The sequence below is a fragment of the Pristiophorus japonicus genome, chromosome 5 (genome assembly GCF_044704955.1).
Source record: "Pristiophorus japonicus isolate sPriJap1 chromosome 5, sPriJap1.hap1, whole genome shotgun sequence".
Lineage (NCBI taxonomy): Eukaryota > Metazoa > Chordata > Chondrichthyes > Pristiophoridae > Pristiophorus > Pristiophorus japonicus.
This window is the reverse complement of record NC_091981.1, coordinates 99,515,495-99,533,100: the sequence shown is the minus strand read 5'-3', so window position 1 is coordinate 99,533,100 and position 17,606 is coordinate 99,515,495. Positions and strand designations below refer to the sequence as shown.

The following is a 17,606-nucleotide window of genomic DNA, read 5'->3' as shown; positions in this document are numbered from 1 at the left end:
ATCCCCGCCGAGGCACTAAAGTATGGCAGAGAAGTACTATTGGCACGAATGCATGACCTCATCTCTCTTATCTGGAAGGAGAAGAGCATGTTGGGAAATCTCAGTGTTGCCGTAATCGTGACCATCTTCAAAAAGGGGAACAAGTCCGACTGCGGCAACAATAGAGGAATCTCCCTGCTGTTGGCCACTGGGAATGTCATCGCTACAATCCTCCTCAACCATCTTCTCCCTGTGGCTGAAGAGCTCCTCCCAGATTCACAATGAGGACTCCGTCCACTAAGGGATACAACAGACATGATCTTCACTGCGCGACAACTGCAAGAGAAATGCAGGGAGCAGCACCAACCCTTGTACATGGTCTTCTTTAACCTCACAAAAGCCTTTGAAACTGTCAACCGTAAAGGACTATGGAGTGTCCTCCTCCGTTTCGGCTGCCACCAAAAGTTTGTCACCATCCTCCACCTGCTCCACGACGACATGCAAGCATGATCCTGGCCACTGGATCCATCACAGACCCAATCCACATCTGGACTGGGGTCAAGCAGGGCTGCGTCATCGCATTAACGCTCTTTTCGATCTTCCTTGCTGCAACGCTCAATCTCACTCTCCACAAGCTCCCCACTGGAGTGCAACTAAACTATAAAACCAATGGGAATCTGTTTAACCTTCGTAGCTTCCAGGCTAGATCCGAGGTCATCCCATCCTCTGTCATCGAACTACAGTACGCGGACGACGCTTGCGTCTGCGCACATTCAGAGGCCTAACACCAAACCATCATCAACATCTTCATCGAGGCGTACAAAAGCATGGGCCTTACACTAAACATCCGTAAGACAAAGGTCCTCCACCAACCTGACCCTGCCTCACAACACTGCCCCCCTGGTCATCAAAATGCATGGCGCGGCCTTGGACAGCGTGGACCATTTTCCATACCTCGGGAACCTACTATCAGCAAGGGCAGACATCGACGAGGAGGTCCAACACCACCTCCAGTGCACCAGCACAGCCTTCAGTTGCCTGAGGAAGAGAGTGTTTGAAGACCAGGACCTCAAATCTGGCACCAAGATTATGGTCTTCAGGGCAGTAGTGATACTTGCCCTCCTGTATGGCTCAGAGACGTGGACCATGTACAGTAGACACCTCAAAGCGCTGCAGAAGTAGCACTAGCGCTGTCTCTGCAAGATCCTGCAAATCCACTGGGAGGATAAGACGTACCAATGTCAGTGTTCTCAATCAGGCCAACATCCCCAGCATCGAAGCACTGACCACACTCAATTCGCTCCATTGGGTGGGCCACATCATCCGCATGCCCGACACGAGACTCCCAAAGCAAGCGCTCTACTCAGAACTCCTACACAGCAAGCGAGCCCCAGGTGGGCAGAGGAAACATTTCAAGGACACCCTCTTTGATAAAGTGCAACATCCCCACCGACACCTGGGAATCCCTGGCCCAAAACTGCCCCAGGTGGAGGAAGAGTATCCGGGAGGGTGCTGAGCACCTCGGGTCTCATCGCCGAGAGCATGCAGAAACCAAACGCAGACAGCGGAAGGAGCATGCGGAAAACCAGACTCCCCACCCATCCCTTCCTTCCACCACTGTCTGTTCCACCGGTGCAGAGACTGTAAATCCTATATTGGACTGTACAGTCACCTGAGAACTCACTTTTAGAGTGGAAGCAAGTTTTCCTCGATTTCGAGGGACTGCCTATGATTATGATTTTTAATTATGTTAATTACCTGTCTCTCTGCTTGCTGTTGGGTCTGCAATCCGAACGCTGATCTGACAGCTGAGAAACTCACATGGAGGCGGGTTCAGAGCAGGATCCCAACCCATTGTCAATCATGGCCATTTTGACAGCGGGCCCGCCTCCAAACCCGCACTCACAGGGCTGGGAAGATTCCGGCCTACATGAGCAAAGCTCACCCAATTCCTGATGTCCTCTGAAACCTTACTGTTGAACTCTCTTTTATTTGATATTTTGTCCATGGCACATACTATTTATTCAATGTAATATATTTACATTTACCTACCAGTTTACCACATTCAGACGATACGTTTAGCATCAAGAAGTTGAGAAGAGCATTATGATGTAGACATTATGATAACTGAGCATATGATGGCATTTGACATGATGGCAACTATGTTCTCCCCAGATTACTGGAGAATATTATACGTAAGCAAACATTGTAAAACTAGGTAACCAGAATTTTGAAAATTGGGAGGGAGGAATTGGATTTAAATTCAAACTGATCCACATGGATCAGTAGTCCTAGATTAGCAATCAGCAGCCACAATAAAGGGTAAAATATAAGATAATATAATATAATATGATATAATATAGACTAAATAATAGAAAAAAGAGATGGATTTGTTGCAAGAACAAAAAATAAATAATATTAATGGTAAGTGAAAACACATTGTCAAAGCAGAAGATAACTGTTACAAAATGGGCAATAAAACTCATTTTTAGAAATTTTACCAAAATATATCAATTATATTTTGATATCCAATTATGTGGCGTTTGCTTCGTCTGAACGGCTAACCTGCTTTGTCCCAATAACATCAATTATCTATCTTGCACTCAAGTTATCAGCTGTCTTACACCAGCAACTTTTGGTGTTGTCACTGAAATAACCTCGGCCATGGAATTTAAAAATCCTAAATACTAAAACAGTTAGCAATTATAATTCAGCCAGTTAATTAAGACATCCTTGTGGAAATGAAATCGTCCCATTTATCAAATTGTCCCTATTAAACAAAACCCATCAGTACTTATTTAAACACATTGGAATCAATTGGAGCCTGAGAAAATAAAGGAATTTCCCTCTTAATCATATCTTCATTAACTGGTGTCATCTACTTTATGCTGTGATTTACAAACATAGTCCGAATGTCTGTTTAACAGGATCTGTCAAACAGATCTACTGACTTACTGTAATCATTACAAACATGCATTGAGCAACATTAAATGCATGACGCCAGTTGTGGTATGGAACTGTACGGTAATTTTTTCTCACGGTGAGCAGCCAGCGGCACAGAACCTGCAACATCACAGAAATTTATGTGCATTAGTTAATTCTGATGGCAATTAATATATAACTGTGACAAATTTGCTTTTCTTTTTCAGAATTGATTTAGAGTGCAGTACATAGCCTGGAGGGAAAGCCTGAGTTTTGTTTACAGGTGCAGTAAGAATCAATGAATCCCTTGGATTTTTTTTAGTCATTAGAAAGTAGGAATTCTATTTCTGACTATAAGTACTGTTCACAAGATAGTTAAGAGTTTGCAATAATATAGAAATGTAGTTTAATTTTTGAAATATTCATGAAATAAAATAATCTGGTTAAAAGCTTTGCTAAATTGGTAGGCAGAGAATTTCATGCAGATATATTAATGCTTTCATATACTAACATCGCAAGGCACAATGTTACGGCCAGTTGTGTAAAGATATTCATTGCATAAGGAAAATGAATTAAAAAACGGCCCGATTTTAAGTGGGGGATGGGAACGGAGCGTGCAATGGCAGAACCAGGCAACGAGTCTACAACTTCAGGAGACGTGGAGGCCTGGCCAGTTTTAATGGCCAGGCCTCATTTACATAAGGCTTCTGAGTTTCCCGGCCAAAGGCGCATCTGCTGGTGCCTCACCCACCCACATGACGCAATCTCCAGTGGGAGTCCCAGCCACTATTAAAAGCGCCACTTCATCCTCTTCAACAGAGGCTGCATTCAATCAGGTCTCAAATCTTTTTAGGAAAAAGTCATTAAATTCCAATAAAAATGCAACATTGAATACAAAGTCACAGCGCGCAATGCAGTGAAAGCTAACTGTTGCAGTTGCATTCTCATCATAGTCCCTTTACATCCAGCACACCGACGATCTAATCCTGCTAGGGTTCCCCTAGCGATGTTTCCCGACCACCATCCTCCGTGCTACCAGTGCTGCACCAGTTAGAATAATACCAGGATTCTAATTGAGGCATTGGATCACGATTTCAATATATTCATGAACCTCCCGCCTCTCCATAGCGTGAGATTCATCAGGCCAGATACTCGCCAGGAATGTGCCAGGTTGAGGGTGGATTCGGCGTTTCCACCATTTTAACCCCTCGCCAGACTGTTTCCTGCCCATCGAAGGGAGAAAGTGGGTTAAAATTGAGTCTCTTGAATGAATACAGTGGCTTTCACAACCCCAGGATGTTGTGATGTTGCTCATGGCCAGTGAAATACTTTGGAAGTGTAGTCATCATTTTAGGGAAATGTAGCAATCAATTTATGAACAGCAAGGTCACACAAACAGCAATTAGATAACTGAACAGGTAATTTGGCGGTGATACTTACGATGTGTGTGCAGGGAGGCCGAAAGCAGCCCAAGAACCTGGCAAGGCCGGGAACACGGAGATTCAGAATTTAACGGCAGGATCTCATCGTAATTTTTTTATTCCGTTTCTCACTCGGCAGCGGCCAAATTGACAGGCTGGCTGGCTGCCAGGCTGGAAAACCAACAGCAGGAGGCCACAGCCGGGGACCCTTGGGGATAGTCCCTGGAAATCTGTATCGCAGGTCAGGCTGAGGACCAGGGCTTTGGAGTGAGATTATCGATCGCAGCAGGGGTGAGAGAGAGACAGCGATCGGCAGAGGGGAGGCTGAAGGCTTCCTTGAGTGGAATGGGGAGCATTCCTGCTCCTCCTGGCCCACAAGGAGTGCTATAAAAAGCATTTACCTTCTGGAGCTGGCAGCTCCCACCTCCATTTCACTGCCACGTTTCCTGAACCCTGGGAAACAGGTCAGCAGCAGTTAAATTGAAATTAGGCTCCCAATTGCACTGTGGGAGCTTAATTTAGAGTATGCACAATTCACTAGCCATTGCTGTAAAAATGTTAACGGAAACTTTGATTGATTAACATGCAGAGTATTGTGACTTTCTTTGACTAACTACTGTCTAGGTCCTTGAATCACTGGAACCTCTGTATCCCTCCAAATATGTAAGCACCATTGGTGATGTGCCCGACAAGAAACCAAAGCCAATTTCTACTCCCACACCTGAAGACAACACCTACAATAATATAGCACTCTCTCAGTACCATACTGAGTAATATAAATACAAGTTGTTGTTGTTGTTGTTGTTGTTGTACTCAAAGCCTCCCTGGTAAAGTGCGATATTACCACTGACACCTGGGAGACCCTGGCCGAAGACCGCCCGAGGTGGAGAAAGTGCATCCGGGGGGGCGTTGAGCTCTTCGAGTCTCAACGCAAAGAGTGTGAAGAGGTCAAGCGCAGGCAGTGGAAGGAGTGCGCGGCAACCAGTCTTACCCACCCCTTCCCTCGACGAATGTCTGTCCCACCTGATGATGATTGTAATATCAGCTTACATTGTATGCCGAAGTCTCTGGAGTCGGACTGAAACCCATGACCTTCAGACCCAGAGCTGAGCCACAGCTGACACATCTTCACTCATGTCGAAAAGATTCATAATAGCTTGCAAACAATCTATATATCAATTCTAAGGTTGCCATACACTAGAATCAGATGTTTATTTTTGCCATCTTAATAATGTCAGCGGAAGACTGATGCAACAGTTATTAGAGAATGTAACAAAAAGTTAACATAATTTCACAAGTAAAGAGATTCATCAGACATCGACTAAAGTAAAATGAACTGAAATACTCTATGAAGAAAAGAGCAGCACATTGGACCTGCACAACAGAAAGATCTCAGCCAAAAGGGTCATAAAGGATAAGAGGTCATGTATCTAATACATTTAGTGGGATTGAATTTGTATCTGGCATCACTAAGCAGTTTGGAATTTGGAGCCATAGCAATGCTGTCATTATGATGAGGAGGCTTGACACGTGTCCAGTTAGTCATCTTTAAGACATTTGGAAAGTTAGTTACTTGGTAAAGATTATATTAGACCCGCTGTTGTTGTTCCACTACCCTAGAGTACCAAATATCAGAACTAATGTTCACGAGCGAAGAGCAGCAGTAACATGAGATATGTGAAGGAACAAGGACAGCTGGATAGTATCATTTATGTCCCTCACAGGTATCTGAAATGAACCAGAAACAACATAAGTCACTGACGGAGTTATGTTTACACATATAGGAAGAGAATGATTTCTGACAGCTCTGGACTTAAGAGTCCCTCTTGAACTCATTAAACTGAGGTTTAGGATTGTCTGTTTATTCAGCCTGTACCTCTTCATGACCTGGGATTCTGTCTGGTACAATCTACAGAAGAAAATCACCGTGGGAGATGAAGAAAGGAAGAGTGGATAGCATCTCAGCCCTTCCTACTAAGTTAAGAGCAATCTGAACAGAGAATGGAACTCAGTGGCAAACCAATATAGTATTTAGGGGTAATTAATATGAACTGTAGTCTCATGAAATGCAGTTTGACACTTCAGATCTATACTGTGTTGTGAGTAGATAATTAATGTTATTTTTGCAAAAAATGCTTAAAGTCGAATTCTGCTAGAATTAGCCAGGGAACATTTCCATAAAAATACTGCTCATAAACAGCATTCATCCTGATAATTTAGCAAAATGACAAATTGCAGTTAAACTGTAGAAAGTGCATTTTTCAGAGCAGCAAAAGCTTAGTAAATAGGACACCATGTATTTACCATTTGACTCTTTACATAAGGCTTGATTTTAAAGCTAGTCCGCAGTACAGCGAGCTCACTGTGTTCAATTTTACAGTGTCAGATTATTTAAATTATTAACGTGAACAATTAGCAAAGGTTCCCAGCTCAGCTTTACTCTTGTGGCCTAACAGGACAGGTGAAAAATCTTATTAGTAGCTCAAATTTAAAGGGATGTGCCCACTTAATTATAAGTGGTTGCATATTTGGTCAAATATTTTTTCGATCTTCATAAAGGTTCAAAATACATTTGAAATATTTGTCAATGTTTGCTAAGATTGGGGACCGGGGGAAGAAGGAAAGAGGTTCCAGGTAGCAATTAAATTAAAGGAAACCCAAAGGGGAGATGTGGAACAGCTTCTGCTCAAGTGATAGGACAGTGTAGCTCCTGACCCTGTTTGACAGCTGTAAAAGTGGATGAACTCCCACTTGTCTGCTCCTTCCACCCTAAATAGATAAGGCACTTAAAGCTCAACCTCAGATAATCATTCCTAAACAATTTAATACAAATTAATACTAATTAAGTATCTTTCCTTGCTGTAGCTTTACATGCGGCAAGATGCCAGCTTAAAGGGGCTCAATTTTCCCCAGTGATTTGCGCTGTTTTTTTTGGTGCTCGCCACTTTTTTTGGCTGAAGGTAAAAAATATAAGTTTCCCCAATCAATGTGCGCCAGTGTATCTCAGTTAGTTACGATTATTTTAGGTTATTTTTTTTTTTGCGTCATAGGGCGCGTAACCTGATGTCTACGCCAGTTTTTCACATTTAAGCAAGTTCGGCCAACTTACATTTTTCCTAGGACGGCGTATGTGACCACTCCCAAAAAAACGTTCTGGGCATTTAAAAAAACCCAGCACATATTAAAAAGTCAGCGCAGAAAGACGCCATTGTTTTTATGCGAAGTTTTGGAGGGAGTGAAGAACACTTAAACATGCATAATAAAGTTCAACTTTCTTACCTTAAAACGCAGGAAATGGAAGTTTAATGGAATTCTTTAAGTTTTTATTTTTTTTAAACTGACACGACACCACCTAACACCTACTAACAGGGCTCAAGGGTCGGAGCGTCGGCCAGCAGAATCTGATACTTGCCCAGGCACAGGGGCTCGGAGCTTGGCTTCAAAAGAAGCCCGGGGGATGTGGGGGGCTGTGGAAGGCATATGGAAGGCATCAGAAACCTGCCCTATACATCAAAGGAAGCCCGGGTGGGTGGGGGGGCTGTGGAAGGCATACAGAAGGCATCAGAAGCCTGCACTACCCATCAAATAAAGGCCGGGTGGGGGCCTGTGGAAGGAATATGGAAGGCATCAGAAGCCTCCATTACACATCAAATGAAGCCTGGGGGTTTGGGGGGAGGGAGGGGTGAGGGGTTCCCAATCAGACCTGGGTGTGGTCCATACAGACCTTGTGGGGAGACAGAACAAAGAACGTTGTCCTGCCTGCCTGCCGTTTTGAGCTTCTTGCAAAGGTAAAATTTAATCATGGGGGCAATACTGACAATGTACAAGTCTTCTGCATGATGGTGCTGCGGAGGAAATAACTGATTCAACGTCTTCGCATGAGGAACCTCAGAGCACATAGGGTGCTGGGCAGGAGGCCTTACCTACCTCGGATATATCGAGACATGCGTTCTTATCTCCAATTGAGTGATGCAGACTGTGTCAGAAGGCCACGTTTCCTCAAAGAAGTTGTAACTGAGATCTGTGAGTTAGTAAAAGCAAACCTGCAACCTAGAAGCATCAGGAGGACTGCTTTGTTAGTTGAAGTGAAGGTTACAGCTGCACTTTCATTCTATGCATCTGGATCATTCCAAGCAACCACTGGGGATGTGTATACCATTTCTTAACATGCAACACATATCTGCATTCGGCAGGTGACTGCTGCACTATATGCCCAGAGGAATAACTACATAAAGTTCCCCATGACTGCCCAGGCAATGCATGACAGGGCTGTGGGCTTCTCCAGGATTGCTGGCTTCCCAAAGGTACAGGGCTGCATTGATTGTACCCACATCATCTTGCAAGCACCTTTGGAGGATACCGAGATGTACAGGAACCAAAAAGGCTTCCACTCCATTAATGTGCAGCTCGTGTGTGATGACATGCATCGCATCATGTCAGTTGATGCAAGATACCCTGGGAGCACCCATGATGCGTTCCTCCTACGCAAGTGCGTTATACCTACCATGTTTCAGCAGCAGCCAGAAGGGCAGAGCTGACTACTGGGAGGCAAAGGGAACGGCCTCACCACCTGGCTCATATGTAACCCAGACGGAAGCTGACCGGGAATACAACATGTCGCACATTACACTACGCAGCATCATAGAGAGGACCATTGGCATCCTGAAACAGCGTTTCTGATGCCTGGACCATTCCAAAGGCTACTTGCAATACTTCCCTGAGATTGTCGGTCAGTTCACTGTTGTGTGCTGCATGCTGCATAAATTAGCCATCATGAGGCAGCAGCAGCTGATAGTGGAAGACCCACTTGAGGTGAGAGCAGCTGATGATGATGATGAGGAAGATGCAGATGTCGAGGAGGAGGAGGAAGCCATGCAACTACCTGAACCTGGAGCATGATGGTGGAGGAGGGCGGGCCGTCGTGCCCCTTTAACGATTGCTCGAGCCTTGCACCAGCAGCTCATCCGAGAATGCTTTGCTGCCTGAAGGCTCAGCGGCAACTATTCCAAATGGACCATGCTTACTATTTGGACCTGTTCTGTAATGTGGTGTAATGGAACAAACAATGGAAATGATTCTTGTTTACTTCAGAAAGTTGTGTTAATAATGAAACAAATAATGAAAATGATTCTTTTTTAGTTCCAAAAATTGTGTTAATAATGAAACAAATAATGTTTTAGTTATAATTTAAAATATATTTCACTCAAAAGGTTAGCAAACATTTGTTTGTACTTAACTTCAATACAAATATTCTTGTATCAAACTTTAAAGTTTTCAGTTAAGATCACTTACAAACTTTAAGATCACTTACAAACTTTTAAACTTGTAAATTTACATAACTTACAAAATATGTTTAATTTGAGAACAGTTACAACAGTAACAATAATAATAACAACAAAAGTAGCAAAGAAAGGCTACACCCATCTCTCCTCTACCTTATTCTAAGACCACCCTCCGCTCTTGGTCTTAGTGACTCCATCCCTGCCCGCAGGCGGTGGCGCAGTGTTTCTCGGGTTGGTACCAAGCTTATTCTTTTGAACATCTCGGGTAATGCACACTTCTTGATGGGGAGGGGGCAGCCGGTAATGTGGAGGGCCCGACTTGGGTCTCTTCAGAGGCTGGTCTTGGGATTGGAGTGGGGATAGCAGTTGTTCTGTCAATGGGTGCGGGGTCTGTGCATGTTCCCTTATTGCAGCAGCTAACTCCGACATTCCCTCTCTCATGTTCACCGACAGTGTCTCAGCTACCTGTGACATTCCCTCCCTCATGTTGAGCAAAAGTGTGTCAACTACTTGCAACATTCCCTCCGTCATGTTCACTGACAGTGTTTGAACTACCTGCAACATTCCCTCCCTCATGTTCACTGACAGCGCATCAACTGCCTGCAACATTCCCTCCCTCATGCGCACCGACATTGTTTCCGCTGATTGAGATATTCCCTCCCTCATGTTCCCAGACAGTGTTCCCATTTCTTGTGAGAGTGTTGTTACTTCTCCCAACAGTCCCAATACATCATCAGCCACCCCACTGCTGGTGTCTAGGAGTGAGTGGGTAACGTCAATGCTCTCTGCATTCATCGCCATTATCTGAACCACTTCAATTAGATCTTGCACTTCAGGAGAGTGCAGTCGAGCTCTCCTTCCCCTCCTCACCCTGGGTGTGGCTCACAGCATCCCACTGGGACCCGCAGTCTCGAATGGTGGGGCCCTTGGTGTGCCTCGCTGTACCCCACTGGGACTCACCGTCTTGGACCGTGGTGCCCTGGGTGTGCCTCGCTGCACCCTACTGGAATCCCCAGCCTCAGATGTTGGGAAACCATAGAATGCCCCACCAACACTCAAACCACTACTCACGGAAGGGGCTAGCACCTCAATGGGCGGCGCCTGCAACTTCTCCAAATGAGCAAGCTCATACAGCGCAGGCAGCAGGCTGATTTGAAGGACCACAATGAATGATAGCACATTGCATCAACCAAAGCGTAGCTGATTGAGACATCCCCATGAACCAAAGCATGGCTAGCCCACGCAGTACTTAACATTTAGGAAAGTCAGACTGTGGAATTTGCAGGACTTACCCTCTCCCTCGAGTGTGGGCCAAGTTTGTGCAGTGGTGGTTGCTTTTCTCCAGGCAGAACCCATCAAAGCAGTGACCCTCTCTTCTAAGGGTGTCAGTGACTGCAGATTTGCCGGGCCTCCTCCTGTTTGAGTTCTTTCTTGTTTGTTGTGTGCCACTTTCCTCTGCAAAGATGACAATATCACTTTTTAGAGAGGGTGTCTTTCTGCTGGGTGGGACATATACAGCTGGTCACATTTACAATTGCAATTCCACTTAAGAAATGCAAATATTACTTACACTAACTACTTGACCAAAGTTTTGTACTGGCCTCCAGACCTCGGGGTGGTCACCATTGCATAGTAATCTTCTGCAAGTTGGTTCCAGTGTTTCTTCATTTCTTTGGGTGGAACTTTTATGTAACCTCTGCTGGTGTCCAGCTCATGCCATCTGTTCTCAATCACAGTAACTAGTGCCTCCACTTCATCCTGTAAGAAATTCTTGATCCTTGCATCTTGTATCTCCGATTTTTCCAATGCTAATTGAAGTTCTCACACAGCTCTCAAAGTTCTCACACACACAACTGGCTCTTTAAAAATGGCCTATTGCAGACTGGGAGCTGTACTGGGCATGCGCGCCCATAAGAATCATGTCAAAAACGTCCTTTTTTTCCCCGCAGAAGGGACGGCATCGTTTTTTCGGCGCAGACATTAGGCTCCACCCCCCGAGGCTACAGGACAGGCTGCGCGGCACCAATTAAAAAAAATAGAATGGGGAAACTTGCCACATTTATTTTTGGAGTAGTTGGGGCATAGAAAAACGTGCGTAACTCTGGCAATACGCTAAAAAACAGCTTTGGGGAAAATTGAGCCCAAGGTATTGGATCTTATTTCACATGAGCTCCTTCCAGCCAAGAAAGAAAACATTGGCGCCAAGATTTATGGGGCAGTTGGAGGGAGCAGTGGGTATGGGGAGAGGAATCTCAAAATCCCACAAAGGCAAAGGTCCTGCTGAAATTAAAGGCTGGATCTCATTATCATTTGTTTACCCCATTTCCTGCGTGGCAGCCAGCCAGATTGAGAGGCTGGGTGGCTGCTGGTCAGCAAAGCCAGTGAAAGAAAGCTGCAGCTGGAGACTGTTGGGGACGGTTTCTGGCAATGGGGAGAGACCGCGGGGCAGAAGTGGGAGGGGGAAGCTGGATTTTGGTCTGACCGCCAATTGGGATATGGAGGACGATCTCTGGATCATGGGTTTGGAGTAAGGGGGTTCGGCCGATCGCGACAGAAGATTTTCTTGAGAGGCTGCGGGAAGCACTCCTGATACTCCTGGTCGACAAGCAGTGCTCTGCTCCCTTCTTCATTTTGCTGCCAGATTTCCTGAACCCTGGGGAACCCGGCCCGCAGCCAATAAATTTAAATCAGGCTCCCAACTGTACTCTTGGAGCCAACCCCAACTTCGTCATTAAACCTGCTGACAAGGGTGGCACTGTTATTGTTTGGCGAACCGACCTCTACCTTGCGGAGGCTGATCACCAACTCTCTGACACCTCCCCCTACCTCCCCCTGGACCATGACTCCACTACCAAACATCAAGCCATCATTTCCCAGACTGTCACTGACTTCATCTCCCCTAGAGATCTTCCCTCCACAGCCACCAACCACATAGTTCCCCAAACCCACACAGCCCGCTTCTACCTCCTTCCCAAGATCCACAAACTTGACTGCCCTGATAGACCCATCTTTTCAGCTTGTTCTTGGCCCACGGAACTTATTTCTTCCTATCTCGACTCTATTTTTTTCCCCCTTGTCCAGTCTCTTTTCACCTACATCCGCTACTCCTCCAATGCCTTCTGCCACTTTAACAGTTTCCAGTTTCCTGGCCCCAACCTTCTCCTTTTCATCATGGACATCCAATCCTTCTACACTTCCATCCCCCACCAGGATGACCTGAGGGCGCTCCGTTTATTCCTCGAGCAGAAGCCCAACCAGTCCCCATCCATCACCACCCTCCTTAGCCTGGCTGAACTTGTTCTCACATTCAATAACTTCTCCTTTGAATCCACTCACTTCCTCCAAATTAAAGGTGTTGCTATGGGAACCCGCATGGGCCGCATTTTCATGGGTCCCCACCCTCACCTCTTTTTCCGATACATTGATGACTGTATCGGTGCCATTTCCTGCTTTCGCCCTGAACCAGAAAATGTCATTCACTTTGCATCCTATTTCCACCCTTCCCTCATCTTCACATTGTCCATCTCCGACTCTTCCCTTCCCTTTCTCAACTTCTCTGTCTCCATTCCTGGGGATAGACATACATAGAAACATAGAAACATAGAAACATAGAAACATAGAAAATAGGTACAGGAGTAGGCCATTCTGCCCTTCGAGCCTGCACCGCCATTCAATGAGTTCAGGGCTGAACTTGCAACTTCAGTACCCCATTCCTGCTTTCTCGCAATACCCCTTGATCTCCTTAGTAGTAAGGACTACATCTAACTCCTTTTTGAATATATTCAGTGAATTGGCCTCAACAACTTTCCGTGGTAGAGAATTCCACAGGTTCACCACTCTCTGGGTGAAGAAGTTTCTCCTCATCTCGGTCCTAAATGGCTTACCCCTTATCCTTAGACTGTGACCCCTGGTTCTGGACTTCCCCAACATTGGGAACATTCTTCCTGCATCTAACCTGTCTAAACCCGTCAGAATTTTAAACGTTTCTATGAGATCCCCTCTCATTCTTCTGAACTCCAGTGAATACAAGCCCAGTTGATCCAATCTTTCTTGATATGTCAGTCCCGCCATCCCGGGAATCAGTCTGGTGAACCTTTGCTGCACTCACTCAATAGCAAGAATGTCCTTCCTCAAGTTAGGAGACCAAAACTGTACACAATACTCCAGGTGTGGCCTCACCAAGGCCCTGTACAACTGTAGTAACACCTCCCTGCCCCTGTACTCAAATCCCCTTGCTGTGAAGGCCAACATGCCATTTGCTTTCTTAACCGCCTGCTGTACCTGCATGCCAACCTTCAATGACTGATATACCATGACACCCAGGTCTCGTTGCACCTCCCCTTTTCCTAATCTGTCACCATTCAGATAATAGTCTGTCTCTCTGTTTTTACCACCAAAGTGGATAACCGCACATTTATCCACATTATACTTCATCTGCCATGCATTTGCCCACTCACCTAACTTACCCAAGTCACTCTACAGCCTCATAGCATCCTCCTCGCAGCTCACACTGCCACCCAACTTAGTGTCATCCGCAAATTTGGAGATACTACATTTAATCCCCTCGTCTAAATCATTAATGTACAATGTAAACAGCTGGGGCCCCAGCACAGAACCTTGCGGTACCCCACTAGTCACTGCCTGCCATTCTGAAAAGTACCCATTTACTCCTACTCTTTGCTTCCTGTCTGCCAACCAGTTCTCAATCCACATCAGCACACTACCCCCAATCCCATGTGCTTTAACTTTGCTCATTAATCTCTTGTGTGGGACCTTGTCGAAAGCCTTCTGAAAGTCCAAATACACCACATCAACTGGTTCTTCCTTGTCCACTCTACTGGAAACATCCTCAAAAAATTCCAGAAGATTTGTCAAGCATGATTTCCCTTTCACAAATCCATGCTGACTTGAACCTATCATGTCACCTCTTTCCAAATGCGCTGCTATGACATCCTTAATAATTGATTCTATCATTTTACCACAACCGATGTCAGGCTGACCGGTCTATAATTGGACTATTGACAAACATTCACTATAAGCCCAGTGATGCCCACAGCTACCTGGACTATACTTCCTCCCACTCCGCATCCTGTAAGGACTCCATTCCATTCTCCCAGTTTCTCCATCTCCGTCGTATCTGCTCTGACGATGCCACCTTTCACATTAGTGCCTCTGACATGACTTCCTTTTTCCTCAACAAAGGATTCCCCTCCGCCATGGTTAACATGGTCCTCGACCGTGTCCGTTCTATTTCCCGCACCTCTGCTCTCACCCCTTCCTCTCCCTCTCAGAACCACGACAGGGTTCCCCTTGTCCTCAGCTTTCACCCATCCAGTCTCCACGTTCAATGGATCATCCTCGCCATTCCCACCACCAATCACATCTTCCCCTCCCCTCCCCTCTCAGCATTCCGAACGATTGTTCCCTCCGCAACACCCTGGTCCATTCCGCAGTCACCCCCAGCAACCTCTCCCCTTCCCACGACACCTTCCCGTGCAAGCGCAGGAGATGCAATACCTGCGTTTTTACCTCCTCCCTTCCCGCTGCCCGGGGCCCCAAACACTCCTTCCAGGTGAAACAGCAGTTTACTTGTACTTCTTTCAATTTAGTATACTGTATTCGCTGCTCACGATATGGTCTCCTCTACATTGGGGAGACCAAACACAAATTGGGTGACCGATTTGCAGAACACCTCCGTTCAGTCTGTAAGCGTGACCCCGAGCTTCCGGTCGCCTATCACTTTATTTCTCCGCTCCACTCCCACTCTGACCTCCCCGTCCTCGGCCTCCTACACTGTTCCAATGAAGCTCAATGTAAGCTTGAGGAACAGCATCTCATCTTTCTTTTAGGCACTTTACAGCCTTCTGGACTCAACATTGAGTTTAACAATTTCAGATCATGACTCTGCACATATTTTTCTCCCTTTCATCCTTTTTTTTTAACCCCCCCACCCCCCGGCCTCCTCCACCTGATTTTTATTTCTCTCTGTTTCACATGGCAACTGACATTCACACCCTATCTATGATGATGATGATGATGATGATACTAATCTTTTTCCAACTTCTGCCATTACCATCTCAAGCAGGCCCATCATCCTTTTCGTCTGTCAAATCTCTCCTGTCTTCCATCCCATCACAGACCTTCGCTTTTGTTCTTTCCTCCCCTCCCCCTTTCAGCGCTCCTTAAGAATCTGTTAACTTCGATCTTTCGCCAGTTCTGACGAAGGGTCATCGACCTGAAACGTTAACTCTGTTTCTCTCCACAGATGCTGCCTGGTCTGCTGAGATTTCCAGCATTTTCTGTTTTTATTTCAGATTCCAGAATCCGCAGTATTTTGCTTTTGTCCAAATTATATTTGTTGTTTAGTAACTTTTATTTTAAAGTTATTTTGTTTCCTCGCAACATTAGCTGTGCCTCATGCTGCACATACTTCTCTAACCAAGAGAATAGGCCAAAACAGAACATTGTTAGCTGAAGAATGCTTGCAGTATCCCCACTTTAAAATGCTAAATGCATGTAAAATGTTAAGCACAGAATGAACATCACCCACACATTCCTTCATTACCTCATAATCCACTTTGAATTTCTGTATCATCCCCAGCTCCATGAACATTCTTAATGAGGCTGTAACCATTCCATCAATATCAAGGGAAAAATCATTGAAGTAAAAATCCGCGATTCCCAGCTCACTCACTGAAGGAAGTTTTGCAGCCTGAATAAAAGTACAGATAAGGAAAGGTGGACAAATTTAAGGTTTTAAAAAAAATCTTTTTCCATGTGCTGACATAATGGCCTTGAAATCACGGCCACCCTGGGACCATACAGAATGTGTACGGACCCGGGAAGGCATCGCAAAAGCCGATTTTCGGCGCACAATGTGCATGCACCGAAAATCGGCTTTTCCGATCTGTCAAGTTTCTGGTTTGACAGATCGCTGCCTCTTGGGGAGAAGGATGTTCCCACGGCAGAGAGTGGGCTATTTGCCCATCTCTTGCCCTGCGAATATCCTTAAAACTCGTGCGCTTGGCAAAAGCAGGCGCATAGCCTACTTTTACCAGCGTAAGAGTTTTAAAACATACAAAAACATATAAAAATAACATTTAAAAAACACATTTTAATGTTAAAAACCCTGCCCACCAAGGTAAGGTTTTTGAACCATAATTTTTTTTTTTAAATCAGCAAATATTTTTTTTTTCAAAAATATTTCTATCAACTTTAAGTTCTATAATATATTTATGTGAGGTGTTCTTTAAATTTTTTATGTAGTGTTTGGGTGTTTGGGGCTGTTTCTCAATCATAGTAATAGGCGTTTCGGACTTACGAAACTCCCATTACTATGAATGAGAAAATACTTTACCGTGATTGGATGTCCAGGCCCATGTGACTCCTATGGACGTCCTGATGTGAATGCACTCCATTGCGCAAGAAGAGGAGGCCTCCGGACCGGGATCTCTGGTGAGCACAGCAGGAAAAGGAAGGTGTGGATCTTTTTAGCCATTTTCTGGCAAGCGCCCGCGGGAAGCAGAGGACCGGGATTTCAGGGCCAATCTTGTTTCATCCTGCTCTCACTAGCAAGTAATGAGGCATATATTTCAGTTGAAACTGGCAAAACAAACCCCCCATCATCACAATATTATTACCTAGAAATTCGAAAGTGTCCATAACTTATCCTGTGCACAATTATCACGGGCCCCGGGGGGGAAAGCAAGGGTCTCAGGGTGGATCACGGGCCTCGGGTACGGAGCGGGGGAGAGGTTATTGGGGGGGAAGCGAATGTCTCAGGGTGGATCACGGGGTGCTGGGGATTGGTTCTCGGGTTCCTTGGGGGGGATTATCTGATCCAAATTGGTCATTTTATAATCTGAAACAGGAAGTGTGCTAGTGAGTGGCAGTAGTGCAATGAGAAGATGTTAAAATATTTTTAAAAGTTTGAAAGGCTCATAAATCACTTACAAAAAAAAAATCATTTTTGAAGACAAGGGAGGCTGGGAAATACTGTGGG

The 17,606-nt window shown here is 45.3% G+C and overlaps 1 protein-coding gene across 1 annotated transcript in view; it reads right to left on the bottom strand.

Annotated features, from left to right (window-relative positions):
- The window catches only part of pde11al (phosphodiesterase 11a, like), a 461,489-nt gene that overhangs the window by 105,723 nt on the left and 338,160 nt on the right, over window positions 1-17,606 (bottom strand). Inside the window, exons 11-12 of the mRNA XM_070879912.1 lie at window positions 16,170-16,316; window positions 2,935-3,042 (exon numbers count right to left, since the gene is read on the bottom strand). Of these exons, the coding sequence (XP_070736013.1) occupies window positions 2,935-3,042; window positions 16,170-16,316 (255 nt within the window). The remainder of the gene's footprint in view (window positions 1-2,934; window positions 3,043-16,169; window positions 16,317-17,606) is intronic.